This window comes from Guyanagaster necrorhizus (genome assembly GCF_019112545.1).
Source record: "Guyanagaster necrorhizus MCA 3950 unplaced genomic scaffold BT62scaffold_38, whole genome shotgun sequence".
In the NCBI taxonomy this organism is placed as follows: Eukaryota; Fungi; Basidiomycota; class Agaricomycetes; order Agaricales; family Physalacriaceae; genus Guyanagaster; species Guyanagaster necrorhizus.
The window spans coordinates 328,316-346,251 of record NW_025064917.1 but is presented as its reverse complement, the minus strand read 5'-3'; the positions used below and the strand labels follow the sequence as shown (position 1 = coordinate 346,251).

General features: G+C 47.5%; 8 protein-coding genes across 8 annotated transcripts; 4 read left to right on the top strand and 4 right to left on the bottom strand.

Annotated features, from left to right (window-relative positions):
- Nucleotides 1-2: 2 nt before the first annotated feature.
- On the bottom strand, nucleotides 3-1,265 carry BT62DRAFT_923381 (uncharacterized protein; the record flags this gene model as incomplete). Its single annotated transcript, XM_043184501.1, has 5 exons — nucleotides 3-14; nucleotides 70-194; nucleotides 247-952; nucleotides 1,000-1,077; nucleotides 1,131-1,265. The coding sequence occupies 5 exons, from the start codon at nucleotides 1,263-1,265 to the stop codon at nucleotides 3-5; spliced, it is 1,056 nt and encodes a 351-aa protein (XP_043034933.1).
- A 1,268-nt stretch (nucleotides 1,266-2,533) lies between these two features.
- BT62DRAFT_1080162 (uncharacterized protein) lies at nucleotides 2,534-3,231 on the top strand. The gene is made up of 2 exons (XM_043179557.1): nucleotides 2,534-2,596; nucleotides 2,659-3,231. The coding sequence occupies exons 1-2, from the start codon at nucleotides 2,542-2,544 to the stop codon at nucleotides 3,195-3,197; spliced, it is 594 nt and encodes a 197-aa protein (XP_043034932.1). The 5' UTR covers nucleotides 2,534-2,541; the 3' UTR covers nucleotides 3,198-3,231.
- A 4,208-nt stretch (nucleotides 3,232-7,439) lies between these two features.
- On the bottom strand, nucleotides 7,440-9,060 carry BT62DRAFT_488225 (uncharacterized protein). The gene is made up of 4 exons (XM_043181141.1): nucleotides 8,885-9,060; nucleotides 8,748-8,840; nucleotides 8,570-8,692; nucleotides 7,440-8,505 (listed from the first exon to the last, which is right to left on the bottom strand). Exons 2-4 carry the CDS (start codon nucleotides 8,838-8,840, stop codon nucleotides 7,786-7,788), a joined length of 936 nt encoding a protein of 311 aa, XP_043034931.1. The 5' UTR covers nucleotides 8,885-9,060; the 3' UTR covers nucleotides 7,440-7,785.
- A 1,586-nt stretch (nucleotides 9,061-10,646) lies between these two features.
- BT62DRAFT_1043195 (catalase-domain-containing protein) lies at nucleotides 10,647-13,300 on the top strand (the record flags this gene model as incomplete). Its single annotated transcript, XM_043178454.1, has 8 exons — nucleotides 10,647-10,798; nucleotides 10,853-11,111; nucleotides 11,162-11,378; nucleotides 11,429-11,629; nucleotides 11,682-12,022; nucleotides 12,073-12,221; nucleotides 12,275-12,921; nucleotides 12,975-13,300. 8 exons carry the CDS (start codon nucleotides 10,647-10,649, stop codon nucleotides 13,226-13,228), a joined length of 2,220 nt encoding a protein of 739 aa, XP_043034930.1. The 3' UTR covers nucleotides 13,229-13,300.
- A 1,026-nt stretch (nucleotides 13,301-14,326) lies between these two features.
- BT62DRAFT_1080157 (uncharacterized protein) lies at nucleotides 14,327-15,174 on the top strand (the record flags this gene model as incomplete). The annotated part of the gene is made up of 5 exons (XM_043179556.1): nucleotides 14,327-14,380; nucleotides 14,429-14,504; nucleotides 14,556-14,616; nucleotides 14,666-14,789; nucleotides 14,845-15,174. The coding sequence occupies 5 exons, from the start codon at nucleotides 14,327-14,329 to the stop codon at nucleotides 15,172-15,174; spliced, it is 645 nt and encodes a 214-aa protein (XP_043034929.1).
- A 149-nt stretch (nucleotides 15,175-15,323) lies between these two features.
- On the bottom strand, nucleotides 15,324-16,008 carry BT62DRAFT_1011683 (uncharacterized protein; the record flags this gene model as incomplete). Its single annotated transcript, XM_043177818.1, has 3 exons — nucleotides 15,324-15,547; nucleotides 15,620-15,770; nucleotides 15,817-16,008. 3 exons carry the CDS (start codon nucleotides 16,006-16,008, stop codon nucleotides 15,324-15,326), a joined length of 567 nt encoding a protein of 188 aa, XP_043034928.1.
- Nucleotides 16,009-16,530: 522 nt separating this feature from the next.
- BT62DRAFT_1011682 (uncharacterized protein) lies at nucleotides 16,531-16,857 on the top strand (the record flags this gene model as incomplete). The annotated part of the gene is made up of 2 exons (XM_043177817.1): nucleotides 16,531-16,594; nucleotides 16,643-16,857. 2 exons carry the CDS (start codon nucleotides 16,531-16,533, stop codon nucleotides 16,855-16,857), a joined length of 279 nt encoding a protein of 92 aa, XP_043034927.1.
- Nucleotides 16,858-17,153: 296 nt separating this feature from the next.
- Nucleotides 17,154-17,522, bottom strand: BT62DRAFT_923376 (uncharacterized protein; the record flags this gene model as incomplete). Its single annotated transcript, XM_043184500.1, has 1 exon — nucleotides 17,154-17,522. One exon carries the CDS (start codon nucleotides 17,520-17,522, stop codon nucleotides 17,154-17,156), a length of 369 nt encoding a protein of 122 aa, XP_043034926.1.
- Nucleotides 17,523-17,936: the final 414 nt, after the last annotated feature.

The following is a 17,936-nucleotide window of genomic DNA, read 5'->3' as shown; positions in this document are numbered from 1 at the left end:
GTTCAAATTGTGCGCTGGAGAAGTCAAACAAGTCAAAGATCAAAATCGAAAAAGTGAAAGTGAACCCACCTTGACTAAGCCCCATTGTTCAGTTAGCTGTTCAAGCCTTTTGTAGAGATTGGCCTTGCAGGTCTCGCACGAAGTTTGGTCCTTCAATGGTCTTAACAGAGCAACCATATAATGCGAGGATATGTCTGGATTACTCGGTTCAGATAGACCAGTCTATTTTAGACTTCGAAGACGTACCAGGACTTGCGTCCGAAACAATCTGTGCAGCAATAAGAACCCAGTCTAGCGCAAATTGTTCCTGCGAGCGAGCGGTGCACATCAAGGTCGTGGGGTGCCCTCTCGGAGGTGTGATAAGCACTCGCTTCAACGCTTCTTTACGACCAAGGTGTAATGCGAATAAGCATCTCAGGTAGGGCGCACCAATCCGCTTGACCATGTCTTCTGTCAAGCTGGAGAGTCTGAAAGAGAGGAGATGCTCCGACGCGACGACAGCGAGATCATATAGGTCAAAGTGCGCAGCTAGCGCATAGAGGTGCAGCGCACGACCGGGTGCATGAGAAGAAAGGACATCGAACATTGGCGTGGACGGCTGGACATAGGTATTCACAACCATGCCATAGTGTCTCATCCTCTCGGCCGCTGTTTGGAGGACTTCAAATGATGGCTGATAGGATATGCACGAGATGGAGTAGATAATATGCAGGAGGATGTTTAAAACCTCGGAATGCTCATCAATTTGAATAACGTCATTATCATCTTCCTGCCTACCGGGTTGAAGCAATCGGAACCCAAAGGCGTTGTCTGATGCGCCGAGAACGGTCTGAGAATGAACGTGGAAAGCAACAGAGTCGAAGGAAAGCAATACAACGTCCGTGTCCTCCTGCTGAGGGAACGCTGTAGATATACGCTGGGGTCTAGATTCGTCCGTAGCCCTTGGTTTCACCTTGAAAGTATATAAGCTGTCATCACAGCACCGGACAGTATTCTTACCAGGGTTGAGGCCAGGCTTTGGATGAAGTCGGATTGCCGTAGGCTATCCTGGCGCGGGCTCAACGACAGTTCGAAAAGCTATAGAATAGTTATTATCTGACATTATATTGAAATTTACACACACTACATACCTCGGGATCATGAGCTGCCAGTTCAACAGGATAGGTTTCAAGTTTCCATGACGGTTCAGACCGCACGGAATTGTCGAAAGGCATACTTTGGTGACTTCCATAGGCATTGTTATGGAACGAGTGGGAGAAGGCCATCGTATGCTTGCCGTGCCAACGCACTAGATCGACTTTATGTCCCTTATTAGCTACGTTATTCCATGATGGCAGGATAGGCACGTAGTTAGTACATCGGACCCGTGGACTATGGTGCGGTCCGATGGTAAGGTATAGAATGTGCAGGTACGACGAGATCGAGGCAGGCACGAGAGTCATAAATACGTTGACAGCATGAACTTGATCTGAAGACGAAGCATAGAAGAAGCTGGAAGGGTCAAAAGGATGCCGCTATGCATTACCTTTGGTGATGATTGGCACCTGAAACCTTGGATTAGAAATACAAAGTATGGAAATATCCCAAGGACAACACCGTAGACGATTCATCTGTCCTAGATGCACACTATTTCTGGCAGCGCCAAAAAATCGGACACAGTCCTGCAGAAACAAAGTTACAGCACGCGTGAATGACTCGGGATTATTCAGATTTCTATTGGCGGGCCTGCCATCAAGCTTCAGCGGTAAGAAATGAATGACAATCTAGTAGCATTCCGCTCGCCTTTCCGACCATCATGACGGTTCCGAAGATAGTAAGATAAGAGTGTGGTAGATCTTGGTTAGGGCGATCATTAAGTTTACAGTGCTGACAACTGTTCAGAGTTCGTCGCTACTCGCCTTTTAAGTATCGATGGGAATGTACTAACTTAACCTTGAATGCGTTCAGGTTTGGTAACAATGATGCTTATCTCTGAGTGGGTTAATTATGGAGCTGAAAACTCACGATCAAACAGTACTCAGTAAGCGGCAACTGTATGAACCTCATGTCGGAACAGTTGACACTCTTGAGGACACATCGGGAGGCATCGCTTCAGTCAATCGTGATCGCATCTAGTATTCACGAAATGAGAGATGTTTCTGTCGTCGCGCTGTCGTCAGTGACTCACAGGAGAACTAAGGTCTAGAGACAATAATGCGTAGTAGCCTGTGAACGTGAGTGTGCTTATAATGAAAAGACATTCTCGCAATTTGAGAAGGAGAGAGGTAGAAAAATACTGCTGGTTGTATCCTCATAGAACCAACTCTATGGTTCGTATGAAGATGATTATTCGATAAAAGATGCAGTTACTGAGCGCGCTTCTTGAAATCTGTGATGGCCGGCCTCCGGCATTGCGCGCGCAAGATTCAAACAAGTGGGAATTGACTCACCAACAATGTCACGTCTTCTTTCCTAACTCTACGCCCTTATTACTCTTCAAAATCTAAGCTGTATTTTGTCAAAGTCAGTGGACATGGCCTGGTCTATTTGGATGTGCAAGCCATGCCGATTCGGCATACGCCGTCTGCACCCGCCGCTTTTCGAGTTCGGGTTTTTGGTAAGTTTCCTTAACTTCTCTTATTCTCATCTCAGCATGAAAAACTCATCCAAGTATCCAAGTTGAGCAGCTAAAATTTCGGTCGGACCCAAGAAGCGGGGACCTTACATCATGTCCCTTGATGATTTCTCCAGACTTGCACCTCCGCGCCTCTCAGTCGCCTTCCTGTCACCCCGGCGTTTTGGGGTGCTTCTCTGACTCGTCGTCTCCGTCTAAGTTGATGTTCTCTCTTCCACGACTATCAGGGAGAAACAACAGCTATCGTAGTGTTCATCCTCTGCATAGCTTGCGACGGATCCTACGAAGGACTTCCAAACATTGGCTTCGGTCCAGCGTTCCTCAGGTCCATTATTCTGGTAGAAACGGAGCAGATTGGAGGGGGGGAGGAAGATCGGTACTGGCACTTCACGAGAATGTCGACAGTCCGAGTCCGAAAGAGGTTTCCGACGGCGGTTCTGTGAATGGTCAAGAATGGTTCCGTATTGCTTATAAAAATCAGATCCCTGACTGGCTGAAGCTTGAAAAAAATGGGGTGTACGGGCTGTGCTATCTCCGACGCACTGGAACGAGGAATGAAGTCGTCGCTCTATTCCTAACATGATCGGATGCCTGAAAAACATCCGTCATCTTGTATGCTTCTGCATATAGTTCTCTAATACGTTAGATGAATACAAAGTCTTACAAGTGACTTCCCATCTGAGTTGGGTGCCGCGATTTTCGCTTTTTGATAGTCACTGATCTTACCGTCACTCACCATGAATACATGTGTGACTTGGTGTATCTTCCGGGGCTGTGAATTGTGAGTTTTCGGGAGGTAGATGCGATTCCTTCTGTGATAACCGACAAGTTTCAGTATTAAGACGCAGGACTGTGGGAACCATATGAATATTTTTAAATATTCGAACACACGGAACTAGAACTATGATTGACGTACATTCGAGAACGTGTGTACGTCTAGGATTAACTGAGACGTTCACGTTTATCGGGCACCGTGTGGTGACCTGGATATGTGTGTGTTGCTTGGGCATGATCCTCGATCTCTTTCTATACCCCATGGAAAGGATGGCTCTCGATGGGCGGTACGATACGTTCTCCAATCTGCTTCCTTGGCCAAGAAATTAGTATTTGACTTTCCGAGGAGCTCATAGTTGTGGGACTTCCGGTTAAATCTACGCCAAAAGAGTATCTCGGCTTTTACAGACGTACAGCCTCATTTCCATACGAGATGGCGGGTCTGGATATTTCGTCGACAATCTAGTTAGTCGGCGTTTATATGGGCATATGCCTCCCTATAGTCGAGCAATACTGCCATTGTATGTAGTTGCTCCAACGAGCCCTAGCATCTTCGAGTCAATCCAAAACGCTTGGAAGCCCTAAGGCTGCGGCGATAGACATCAGACTCTAAATCTGATCGGTCTATTCAGATTATTGGGTGCGCAGAAGAAGGCAGACAGAAGGAGACACGCTGTTTATTCTCAGACAGGACGAGCTGTCGGTCACCGGTGAATAGGTATCATCATAACCCCACTTTAACCAAGGAATTCAGCCAACTTCAAATGCTGAAACGGAGAGTTAATATGATGTTGTTCTCGTATCAGCCATGGGACGCACAGACCTTCAGTGTAGAGAAAAGCTCGTTTTCATTCTGGCGATAAAGAATACTTTATTGATTCTCCATCGATATGAAAGGCGTTAAGCGGCGGGTCATAAACTCCGGACAAAGAGCGTCAGCGTAAACCTCCGTAAGGGGTGCTGAGTTTGCACAGCATGAACTGTGTGTACGACAACATGAGATTAAGGACGAGTGCTTGAGGAGTCGGGATTGAAGTGAAAATCTTACATTACCAGGCGTAGCAGCTTGATAATAAATCGAACGCACCAACTTTTACTGCATCACGAAGATCTTGCATCTATCAAAAATTTAGTCTATCAGATGAGAATATATTCATGCATGTCACGCATTACCGGATGAAATACCTGGATAGATCTCGCCCGTTAGCTCCCTTTGTCATTATGACGATATTCTCCCGCTAATAAGACTACTTGTCATTAATCTGATTGCCCGTTGGAGTAAACCTAGGCGATATGAGTCGGTGAATAAAAGTAAGTGAAAAACTCTAAATTGGCGGTGTCAAGTGTGTTGATTCCAGCCCCGTAGCTGGCAGAAGGTGGGATGAATACAAGACAAGGATATGGACAATGACCATTGACATACGCCGTTTTGACCTGCTTAATGCTCCCTTCATCCTGCACCCAACCAAACTACTCAGGACTCCCATACACGGGGATAAACTTCAATCCAGAGGGGCTGAAGACAGCAGACTATGAACTGGGGCAGCAAGGCTACGGGAAATCAGGGCATATCTGTCCTTGAGGAAGCAGAGATCATTAGCGTGGCCTGGAGAAGCACTAAAAGAGAACGGGTACGTTTTGACACTTACCGATGTGAATTGTGACAAAACTAGAGGGTACCATAGAAAAATGTTGCCCCAAAACTTCACTCATTCCGAACATTGGCAGCCCATCGTACGTAGGTATTACGCCTTGATATTCAACTCCGGCCACCTCTGCTTAAGAATGCTTCCGCATATTAGCCACGAAATTGTAGCTCCGCACAGTGCTTCATCCCTGCCTCTCTGCCACGTCGACGCGACAGAAAGAAAACTGACGGTTTGGTACTCCACGCTGGACTCTGGATGATGTCGGTGTTGTCAATGGCGTCAGAGCCTTGTCGTCAATGGCCGGTGTGTGACTGTCGTCACACAAGAAACATCGGCTCTCCTCCTGCCGCCCCCTTCCGCCTCCTTGTGTCTTATCTTTTGTCGCCTGTGATGTTCAAAGGAATTTATGAGGTTTGCAAGAAATCCTTGACGCTGAAGACGGCCTTCTCAACAGACTGTACGGCCCCTATCCGGACGCTGGTCTCGATTCGGATGTTCAACGAGCAGAAATTCATTTTCATACATACATCGGACGTGCGTGGTGAGGTACACGGCACTCGTGAAACCCAAACATCTGAGATTGGGCTCGATATCTGAAAGAAATGGCATTCGGTCTAAGCAGCGTACGACATGGTCATGGTCACCGTTCTTGCTGGGGCGTCGGTCAGATAAGGTCAGCCCATTCTAGTGCGAGAGGCTCACAGTTTTAAATCTTTCAGTATAGGATAAGGCACTTCCTAATGCCTTGCGATGAATTTTCTTGATACACGATGTATCACGAAGACGCACTCATGCCATCCCGACATATTAAGGATGCTCTCCTGATGGTTTTTCGGATCATTCTGGCGTGTACCTATTGCTTGTCTGCACCTTCATAATGAAGATCTGGAGCGACCCGTCTATGCATGCAGCAGCCAGCGACATCGGGACCTCACCCGGTGAAACAGTCAAAATTCGCGTAATCCAGTAGCCTGAGGTCGCACGAAGGCACCGCCTCGACTTTCTACACCCTGGTCGCAGAAAATCATGCATATATGCGCATAAGCATTATTCCCGGGGTATACCTTTCCCTCTGATTCGGAGCGATAAGGGTGACGATAGGTATGAGATTGCCCATTGAACTGCGAATGAAAATTCATCTTCATATTTAGAAGGCGGCGTGGTACGCCGGCGCCACGACGTGCTGGTGGTGAGATGAACTCGAGAAGAGGTATCATGGACGACCAGGAAATGAGAAAGAGAATGGATAGGGCTTTAGGAGCATGGAGTTGGCTACACCGGCCCAGATGCAAGTGCTGCCGCTGAGCCCAAGTATTTATGGCCGAACGTGCAAACTGAAAACACTGCACTGAATCCTTCTGCTGCACTCTGGAGAATAATCTCTCTCAGCATCGTGGGAGTACTCTGGCGCCTGAAGACCTAGAGTGACTGGCCGGAGGTCCGAGGAAGGACATGTATAGGTCGGTCGCCTCGCGTGCAGAATAGTAACGAGCTCGTCGTGTCTGCTGGACGAGTGAGAGGGTGCGAAAGCGAATGTAACAAAGTGGAAGAGGCATGTCGAACGATGTTCAAGTTGGCGGATTTCGCTCTGCAGTTGCTGTCAAGGTCTTTTTTCATCTCGACGAGCAAGCCCATCTTCTACGTTGGAAGTGAACCATCCTGGGACCTGAATATAGCAGTCTCGTCGAGTTTCACGTCAGAAATGTCTAGCGACTCACTGGCGTCTTCGCTCCTTCATCGACTGTGACCAACCAACAGGCTACGTGCCGCCGTCAAAGATATTGCCGTTGTCGTACACCCTTGTCGCTGTCGAAGCTTCGTATGACAGCCAATTGTCACCGACAGGGACCGACAACGACGATATTTTGCAGGTCCATGTTGTCAACAAAACGCTGTCGATGATAGGGGACCCGCTTCGTTTTATCCTTTCACCATCACTCTTCGTCCACCGCTCTTACAGTTCGCTGGTCCCCACCGACTCCGGAAGTATTTGCCGTCCTCTTCTGAATGTATACGCCCATCCTTCCTCTGACGAGTTTCCCGCATCGCAGAGCTGAAGTACCTTCGGGTACTAGTTAGAATCCACAGAGGGAGTTCTCTGGATCAATGCTGCAGGTGATGACCTTATCCAGAGTCGAGGTTGGCATTGATTGACGGCTTTTCGGCTTTCTGCGACGACCCCTTCACTTTAAGTATTACTCTTGGCTTCGGCTCACATTGCTCCGTCCCACTTGGAGGCTCCTGGCTTGGTCCTAGCTAGTTTCCTTGACGACGGAATGCTAAGGCCGCGAGATTACGAACACCGGGACTACGACGCATCTTATTACATCCAACAAGGTCCGTATTCTTGTTTGCATATAAATCAGTAACTGCTATTTAGGTACGTAAAAGGGCCTTGTGGTAGGAATAATAAACCCAGATGACGAAAACCTTGTCAAAGCAGCATTACTTATGTGAATGAGGAAATCGAGGCGGCTGCTCGACAACGTTGACGGACGATTCTTTCCGGCTATCGTACAGAGCTGCGATCAGCTAAATCGTTCGCTGTAACGGGGGAGAGGGTTATGTGACTAAAGACACTGGAGTAAAGGTGGCGACGTACTTTTTGCTCTGACCATTCAATGACAATATCTTTGACACGCTCTCTAAGAGATCGCTTGCAGTCAAAGCATGTTAGGTGGTCGTCGAGCATCCGGAACATACTTTCAATCATGACAACCGTCGTATCTACCATGCATTCAGATCCAATCAGGGATGAAAAGCATGTATCTCACCCGCTCGAGCACCCCACAGCAGATGAGCAGTATACAAAGCCCACGCTCTACTCAAAGCCTTTTGAGCTATAAAGTCGCAGTGAGGCCTCGCGGGGTGCAGGTATGGGGGAACGGAAAAAAGATCCTTGAGCTTATCGATGCGCCTCTGCTGCAGGTCGAAGAGGCGCTTAAGATATACTGGATTGATGAATTCTACCATCTCGTCACCCATGGCGGATATATCCAACGCAAGGAGATGAGCCGATGTAATGACGGCAAGTTCTTCAAGTTCGTAAACCGAGGATACGACGTATGTCATAAGTGGCGAGAGCGGCATTTGGTAACGAATATCGTTGAATAGTGGCGATGATGGTTGGATGAACTTCTTGGGCTGTAAGCCGTATTTTGGGAGGAGGCAAACTGCAGTCATCAGCGTGTCGATACTGTGCTGGAATTGAGAGCATGGATGTCCGTAGATAGCATGTAGGATAATGTTGAGAAAATCAGATGTCTCTGGGACAGTAATGAAGGTCCCGAAGCTGCCTAAGAGGTTGTTGAATCCATTGGTAGATGCATCGACGAGCATGTGACGATGGGCGTGAAATAAGACCAGATCCGAGCAGACGAGCTGAGTGTCTGGGGGAATTCCGTCGTGCTTGAAATCTGCATTGAATTTGGTTGATATGGCGTGTATGGGGTTAATTTCCTGGTATGACTGTTGGTATTTTTCAGGGGCAAAATCGGCACAACGACGTATGAAGATACCAGACATCACTTACTGATAACGGGGTATTTAGTCCTAACACGAAGTCATTGACTTCAGAGGCTTTGCGAAATGTTGAGGCGCATTCCTCGATGTCGGCAGGAACAAAATTCGCCATGAGGTTTACGCCTGCGCTTGGCTGGTTTGAACGCGTTCAGGAGATAGGCATGATAGCCAAGTAAAGGGGTGCTTACCGGAGCCGGGACAAGGACATTGGCTAGACCCGATTCGTCCACATTGGGAACAAATTCGGGGACAGATGTTGGGATATACATCCAGCTCGACATCTACTTCACTTAGATAGAGAAACTCGCTTGAAATGGAAACGCACGGAAGGTGGGTTGGTATAGAAATAGGTTGCAGAACGGAATGCGGTGCGTTGCACTCTGTCGTTTCCTTCTGGTACTTGAATATCGACGATGGCGTTATCACGGAGGGCTATCGCTCTGGCGCTTGATACGATGTGGCGTGATAGTCTTACAATATGTGTAGTGCACGAGTTCGCAGAATGGGTGGGCTGGATTTCTAGATGGCTTCCCTCTCCATCCGTTGGATCTTATGACTATGCCGGCTGTAGATCTAAAGTCCTTGGACTTCATTGAGGACACCGACGAAATCTGGGGAAAAAATAGATTGTCGGTCAACATCTCCATGTTGCCCTCGGTAATGCGTGAAAGCGATAAGCTAGAAACACTTTCTTAGGAAAACACCTAAAATATCCACGCGAAGTTCGTGCCATTGCTGAGCTTCAATGTTCCGCATAACGATAGCTGCTGCGGCTTTTACACATTGTCGATAACGAGAGTAACCTTCCCTCAGACAGGATAGGACCAATACGCAGAGGAATGAAAGTGCGTACAGGTCGATATCTTCAGGGAGCCATTGCGTGAATGGTGTTAATTTGTTTGCATTTATTCCAGTTCGCACACCTGATAGTGCACCGACAGGAGAAAATATGGTGAGCCTTCGATTGAATTTCCAATAGCACAAGCTGAGCAAAGCTTACGGACAAAGCGAATGCCGTCAATAATGAAGATAAAAGCATCGATTCGTGATAATACTAGTATGGCTAGCGACACACGAATAATTGTCTTGGTTGATTCAGAAAGCTGGAGTACTTCCTGTTAAAATTAATCAGACAGATAGTTCCTGCATATCTAATAAACACTTACCAATACCCAGCTTGAGTAGGATGGCCTCAATAGTGTCTTGAAGAGACATTGACATACGATAGTTCTTCAATAGCATATTAGACGACTCACAAAGGAGGACCAGGAATTGAATCGCAAACGACCGCAGGCCAAGTCGTGTCAGGTGGGTCATAGATCTCACTTTTGTCCATCCTGCCATTAGATGACCTGTGAATGTGACCTCTTAGGAGCGGCATGTCACAACACGTCATCCAGCTATATGTATGGCTTCAGCCTGAGCCTGACGGCGTCACCGGTAGTCTTCAACAATATACATCAGTATATCAGGCTTCAGAAATACTAAGGACAACGTACAAGGATAAATACACACAACCATAGTGTCCCCATTTGAAATGTGGTTGACTGTAGAGCAGAAGAAACAGAAAATACACTACTGACTGAAGAGACCGACGACTGCGGCAAAAAGACGCGTCGAGAAGAGACAGTGACAACGAGGGACGTTCCTTGATAGCCGTGCCTCCATCTACTTGGCTTCTTCGAGATTCTTGATGGGCTCGACGCGTCCCAGTCCAGCAGCATCATTGGCAGTGTAATGGGATGACGCGACACACATTTGACTACATAGCAAGAGATGTTGGATTAAGTCCGGGGTTGGCTACTGTCGTGGACACCGTCAACTCGTCTGGAATGGACGTGGTGGTTGAGCTTCACACTTGAGTCGTCCCGACAGCCGGCGACGGGGTCATGTGATCTGAAATTACCTCCTATCCGGCATATATTTGATCCAGAACTTTCCAACATGTCGGGTCACCGGATAATGCATTCGTAGTAGAGTCTCACTACTATCGTCACTTTTCGATAACTGTGTTTCGGAAAATGACGTGAACATACAAGAGACATATAAATCCTGGTGAGGCTTACATCGCACAGCACTCTTCCGTGATGACTTCTATCACATCAGCAGCAAAAACTCTCGTCGAAGGAAATACATCGACCGACAAGACTAAATGTCTGGAATCTGATACTATCACGCCCTCTGTGGGCGGCGGTTTGACTACGGATCATGGAGTGAAAATTTCTGATACAGATAATTGGTACGTGCTGCAATACTCCAACTTCTCTGAAATCTCTCATGTGTAAATTCCAAGGTTGAAAGTTTCCGACAAGATCACCGGAGGTCCATCGTTATTGGAAGACCAAATATCACGGGAGAAGATCCACCATTTTGACCATGAGCGGATTCCTGAACGCGTAGTGCATGCGCGCGGAGCAGGCGCCCATGGGTATTTCCGGGTCTTCGATGACCGCGCAGCAAAGTATACTTTCGCACCCGTATTGACGGATGCCTCTCGGAAGACCTCTGTTTTTGTACGGTTCAGTACTGTGCAAGGAGCCCGGGGAAGCGCGGTGAGTCATCACTTGTTTACTTCTTACAGCGCATTCAAATTTGTCCGTAGGATACCGTTCGAGATGTACGCGGTTTCGCCATCAAGATGTACACAGACGAAGGAAACTGGGATCTTGTAGGAAATGACATCCCGGTCTTTTTCATTCAAGACGCTGTCAAATTCCCCGACTTCGTGCATGCGGTGAAGCCTGAACCTCATAATGAAGTTCCTCAAGGGCAGTCGGCTCACAACAACTTTTGGGATTTCGTTGGCTTGCAGCCTGAATGTGAGTTCTCCGATTCGTGACCGTACTCGTAAATTCACCGATGTCTTCAGCTGCTCATATGGTTATGTGGGTCATGTCCGACCGAGGGATTCCTCGTTCGTTCCGCATGATGCAAGGCTTCGGTGTCAACGCATACACGCTGCTCAATGCGAAGGGTGAACAACACTTCGTCAAATTTCATCTCATCCCCGAACTCGGTGTGCACAGTCTGGTGTGGGACGAGGCGCTTAAGATTTCTGGACAAGATCCCGGTAGGCGTCTTCTAAACATGCTTCTACTAACATTTCGTTTACCTTATTCTAGACTTCCATCGTAAAGACTTGAACGAGGCCATTGAAAGTGGCTGTCCCGCCAAATGGACATTTGCCATCCAGACCATTGCCGAGAGTGACGAGCATAACTTCGAGTTTGACATTCTCGATGCGACCAAGGTGTGGCCGGAGGAACTCGTACCATTGCAGCCCATAGGCGAGCTAGTCCTTGACCGTACTGTGAACGAATTTTTCCCCGAGACGGAGCAGGTCGCTTTCTGCACCTCTCATGTCGTTCCCGGTATCGGTTTCAGCGATGATCCATTGTTGCAAGGCAGAAATTTTTCCTACTTCGACACTCAAATCTCTAGGCTGGGCTTGAATTGGGAACAGGTACTGTCGTCTTTGGTTATTGCCTTCGTCGGGACTCATGGCTTTCTCAGCTCCCGATCAATAAACCGGTATGCCCAGTTATGAACCATCATCGCGGTGGCCAGCATCAAAGTTGTATTGTCAAGAGTAATGTTAACTACTGGCCAAACCGCAACGCCACCGGTCAACCAGTTCCACCTTCTGAAGGAGGGTATGCGGAGTGGGTCTTTCAGTGAATATTCTTTGGCGTCATTATAAATTTAATTGTCGCAGATACCCCCAAAAAGTCTCCGGCATCAAGCAGCGCGTCCGGGGCCCGAAGTTCCAGGAGCACTTCAACCAAGCCCAACTCTTCTACAACAGCCTCACTCCATACGAACGGTCCCACCTTATATCTGCCTTCTCTTTCGAGCTCAGCCACTGCGACGACCCTGTCGTATATGAAACTTACACAAACATCCTCAACAACATCGATTTCGACCTAGCCAAAATTGTTGCGCACAACGTCGGCGGTATCACCCCACGTTCCCCCGCACGCGACAACCCCGGGGAGACCTCTCCAGCCCTCTCGCAGAAGTACTATGTTCCCAAGACACCCACAATTGCTTCGCGCCGTGTTGCGATCTTGGTCGCGGATGGGTTTGACCAGGCGAACGTAGAAGGTATACAGGAGGCATTCCGCGAGCTCGGTGCTTTGCCTTTCCTTATTGGGCCTAGGCGGGGTCGCATATTCCCCAAGGGTGGGAAATCGGGTGTGATGGTGGACCATCACTTCGAAGGACAGAGGTCGACGCTGTTTGACGCTGTATTCATTCCCTCTGGTATCGAGCATGCAAAGGTCCTATCAGACATCGGGAGGACTGTACATTGGATTAGGGAAAGCTTTGGCCATTGCAAGGCGATTGGTGCTATCGGGGATGGTATGTTGCTACGCCTCTTATTTCTTGTAAAGGATTCTGAAGACCCATTACAGGCGCTGATTTCCTCCAAGGCGCACTTGATGTACCGGGGTTGAAGTTTTCGAATTCTGTGAGCAAAGAGGATGTGGTGGTATCGTACGGGGTTGTAACTGTCGGGAACGGCAAACCCGACTTGTACTCAACAAGTGATTTCGCCAAAGGGAAGAAAGAAAGCAAGTCGTTCGCTTCTGCCTTTGCATTGGAGATCAGCAAGCATAGGTGTTGGGAACGTGAGACCGAAGGCTTAACGAGTCAGGTAGCATACTAACTGCATATGTATGGTATTATCTCTTGTACATATTTCCGAGCATGTATTATTAGTCAGAATACTATTGCTGTGCTACTTTTACTCCAAGTTGCATAGGATTCTATCTCAATAAAAACTACATTCATGGTAGTGCCTAGTATGAGCACACATTAGACAGACTGTACTAATTAGGTCACCTTCCTATTTCACTATGGGGTAATAGTATTCCACGCTTTCGTTGATTTTCCTTGGCGCTATTTGTCTACTTTGGGGCTATAAAATTTGACATTAGATGAAATATGCAATTATTAATGACACGTTAAAGTTCTGAGGGACCAAAGTTGCTATGTAGTACAATACTCGAAAAAGTGCATCTTATCTGCCAAGCCCCTATTTTATCTGTCACCGGCCCGAAGGGTCCGAGTTACCCGCGGCGCGACCATGCTTGTTCTTGCTTCTAGAATGTATCCTCCTCACATATATATCTATCGATGCTATGAATAAATTTTAGATGCACTTCCCTTCACTAAATACTCATTTGTTTTGTAGTCCCCAAGTCACAAACAGGGTTTAAACCAGAAGAACTGACCAGAAAAGATCGTTATGCTCAAAAATGCTGGAATGAATTCGTGGTTTTTTTTATTCTGGGCCATCTGCCCGTTGCGCAAGCCTACCAGCCTCATGCATAGGTAACTGCCGTGGAAACCCGGTGAAACCGATGGTAAACCCATCCCCTTCACTTACTTGATTTGTCTCATTTACTATTATTCGGCGTGACTCATTGATGATTTCATCAATCATAGCAGGACTTGGCGGAAACTCGCGATCAATGTACTCAGGTATTTCCTGAAAGTAGCAAAAGCCGTAAGTCGTGTATTGAATGATCTTATGTCATGTTCGTGGGCTATAACTTAGGTGGTAGCTGACTGACAATGGGAAGAATAACGCAGGTCTCAGTTCCGCGCCGATATTGCTTAAAAGGCCCAGACGAATTCTCATTCAAATCGAATATATAGTGAGGTCATGTCTACAGTCAGGCGCCATGGACAATCATTAGCCGCCCGCAAGTGACTGGTGAGATTCTTATAAAGCGTGGGTCTGAGAACCTTATTCATCCCAATGGCGCGCAATTATAGTCTTGCATTCCCCCGCTTGGCGCTGTACACATTACTCGTAAGTGTAGGAATCGTCGTTATTCTACGCATATTGAAAATTGGCTAGTGGGCTATTGCAGTCGTCCTGCTGGGCCTAACGTCGTACCGCATCCATTTCACGAAGCATGAGTTCAGACGCTACCGTACATTTGCTGTCTTTTTGTGATTTGGGATCTGTCTCATGGGACTTTCAGAGAGTATTGTTGTCGAGCTATTGGTCTCAGCCATCCTGACAATTCTTTGGGTACCGTTTGTGTGAGTCCACTTTGTATGCTTTTATTCGTCCAGCTGACTCAACGCATAGGGCTGTAATGATATTTGCTGCACGTTCTTCGAGGCGTGAACACGTCGGCACCCAGATTTGTTTCGAGCTGTTGGTATTAGCCATCTTATGGGTGATGTGGCTCGTCGGTGCTGTAGACACAACCGTGAGTGAACTCAGACTCAGTCCGTCTGAGACCTCATTCAAGCGGCCTCCTTCAGAACCGCATTATTCCCGGCCACAACTGGTGTTCTCCCCTATTCAGTTCGAAGCAGTGTAACATCTTGACGACGATTAGTGCCTTTGCCTGGATCGGGTGGTCCCTATTGACGATCATCTTCGTCTTGTCAACGATCGCCCTTGTTTCTGGAGAAGCTGAACCGACTACAACCGCCCCTGCCACTGCAAAGGACAGAATGGCGGAAACTTCGGCGCAAGGCACCCAGCAGCCTGCCACTACAACCCAGCCAGCGGCCCAGCCAGCTACACAGCCAGCTACACAGCCATCCACCCAGCCAGCTACCCAGACACCGGCGACTCAGGCTGTATGAATGATTGTCTAATGTCCATGATCAGCCCCGTGTGACGACTTGTAGCGTCCTTAAAGGCGCCAGGCATTCAGATGTAAAATATTTTGTTGTAATCTGTAATATTATGCTCTTACAAGGTTTCGTGCCGTACATGAAGCGTGAAGTTTGGATTACACACAAGAATACCTACAGCAACCTGTTGATAGAGCGAACGCAAATGCCAAATCCTGTTCAATGACTGCTTTTTCGGTCAAAGCGAAGGTCAAGTCAAATAAGCGTAGGTTGCCTCGCTCTGACCTTGGGGACGTATGATACGGTGCGTAAGGACCGCCTGTAAGGAATTCGTGCCCACTCGTCATAGCAGCCCCGAAGTTATTGGGTTTGGCAGTACGTACTAGTATCCAAGTTGTCGTAGCAGTCAGAATAATACGCAAGAGGGAGGAGGGGATTAACTATATGCAGGCACTCTTCTTAATGCCCATAGAAACTGTGACCTGTGGCCGTGACAAGCTTTCGTGGAAATGGAAGACCAAAGCGACGCGATCAGGTATGAGCTTGAAGAGCAGACGTAACACTGTGGATCCAAAGACATCTCGCTCGATTGTTCTAGCGCCCACCTGACTATGCAACGCAAACACTCATGGATAGACCCAGATGACGTACGATCTTTTTTATGGTATCTCGCCCCCCCGTCGGAACACCAGTGTTGAAGAGAGCCTCAGTCGGTTTGAAGCCATCACTCAAGGCTCCCCTGATGTTACGCACTGGTGTATCCGTGCCAAGACTGATATGATCAGCCCCAACAAAGCGATGCGTGACCTGGTTATATACCGATATAGTGTAACTCGGTACCATCGAACCAGGCGAGTCTTTTGATTGGTTTTTTTAGCTCAGTCTTATTGATAAAACGTTGCATAGAGAAAGGTGGAATGTATATTCGACCTATAGTTTGCATGTGTCGTAGACTCCATTGAAGGCGTAGCACATGCGATACGAACTACTGAGTACCGAGATCGCAACCCTCAGTACTGCTGGATGATGTGATGTGTTTGGGGTTTGCCCCGTCTATGTTTGGGATTTCAGGTCTGTATGCTTTAATGCTTGCTAGACTGTTTCTGATGTGTCTACTGGCAGTCGTCTAAATTTCATACGTACAGTCCTCGAAGGGAAAACTTCAGCGATTCGTGGATAAAGGCTTAGTTCACGGCTGGGATGATCCTAGGTTTCGGACTGTAAGAGGGTAGTCATGAGATGAACCAAGGTATTCGAAAGCTCACCACTCTACAATCAGGAATGTTCCGTCGCGGTCTCACTGCAGAAGCCTTGCAGCAGTTTATATTATAGCAAGGGCCATAGGGTCAATCACTTTCCGGTTCAATGACCATACCAAGTCCCATTCGAGTAACCCGCGGGGGCACTGGGCGATCATCAAAGAGGATATGTATGTTTATTTCTCGCGATCATACTCTCTTCTTGACGTCCGGTACAGTTTCTGACATCCTCAAAGGAGGTCCGAAGGAGCCGTACTCTCGCACTCTTCCGAAACGCAAGAAGAAGCCATCAGTCGGCGAAAAGCGAATGAGGCAATATTTGATGCCCGCTCTTTCAAGGAACCAGAAGAGGTGGGCTGACTATCCCTTTGCGCTCACGCATATTGACATAGAACATCAGGTCACACTCATAGATTGGGATAACACCTGTTGAGATTTGGACTATATCTAGAGCACATGCTTGTAAGACCTTTAGTCTTTGGGTTACAAACTCCTGAGGAGTTCCCCCATTGACTTCTCATATTTATACTAGACTACTCCTTTTCTAGTAGTTCCTACCTAATTCCTTCAATTTCCCTCAGATTCTTTCCTCACTCAGAATGCTGGAATGCTGGATTGCTCGAACTCTCTTGCAGATTCCAACACTTCCCTTCAAGCCGGTATTCCGCCTCTAGCATCTTTAGGTAAGCCCTCTAGACTTCCTCGAATTCCGGTTCCGATGTAAGCCCTCTAAACTTCCTCGAATTTCGGCCTCTTTGTCCGAGTCTCGAGCCCTAAAATAAGTCCTTTAGACTTCCCTCGAATTCTGGCCTCTTTGTCCGGATCTCGAGTCCTAAAATATTTCCTTCTCCAGATCTGGTTTGTGTGCTTGTCCTTGTGCCTTCTCAAGCTGACGACCCATCTGCACAATCTATCCTCTGCTGCTGTTTCCCTTCCTTCCAATTCCTTCTGTTGTGAAGCCTTTGGTTTCTCTATTGCCCCGGAAACAACCTTCCATGTGCCTGCATGCCAAAAGATCATGCCGAGAACAAACTTCCAATCATGGTAATTCAATTTCGTAACAGATCCGAGTAGCGAATTGATGTTCTGCGAGGCCATAGCAATAAGAGGTAGAGAGCAATGTGGAGATAAGCAGTGTACTAGGAGTTTGTGTTGAGATTTGAACTGTATCCAGAGTACATGCTTGTAAGACCTTTAGTCTTTGGGTTACAAACTCCTGAGGAGTTCCCCCATTGACTTCTCATATTTATACTAGACTACTCCTTTTCTAGTAGTTCCTACCTAATTCCTTCAATTTCCCTCAGATTCTTTCCTCACTCGGAATGCCGGATTGCTCGAACTGTCGCAGATTCCAACAACACCAGCGGACGCTCGATCTGTCATCTCAGAAGGTCGTCTCATTGGTCTTCATCTGGACGGAGATTTTCGCGCTATGCAGAAGAAACATTGTGGCTCAAACTGGATAATTCTCTGCGTCAACTTCATCACATTAGGTTCAGCTGACAGCGGAAG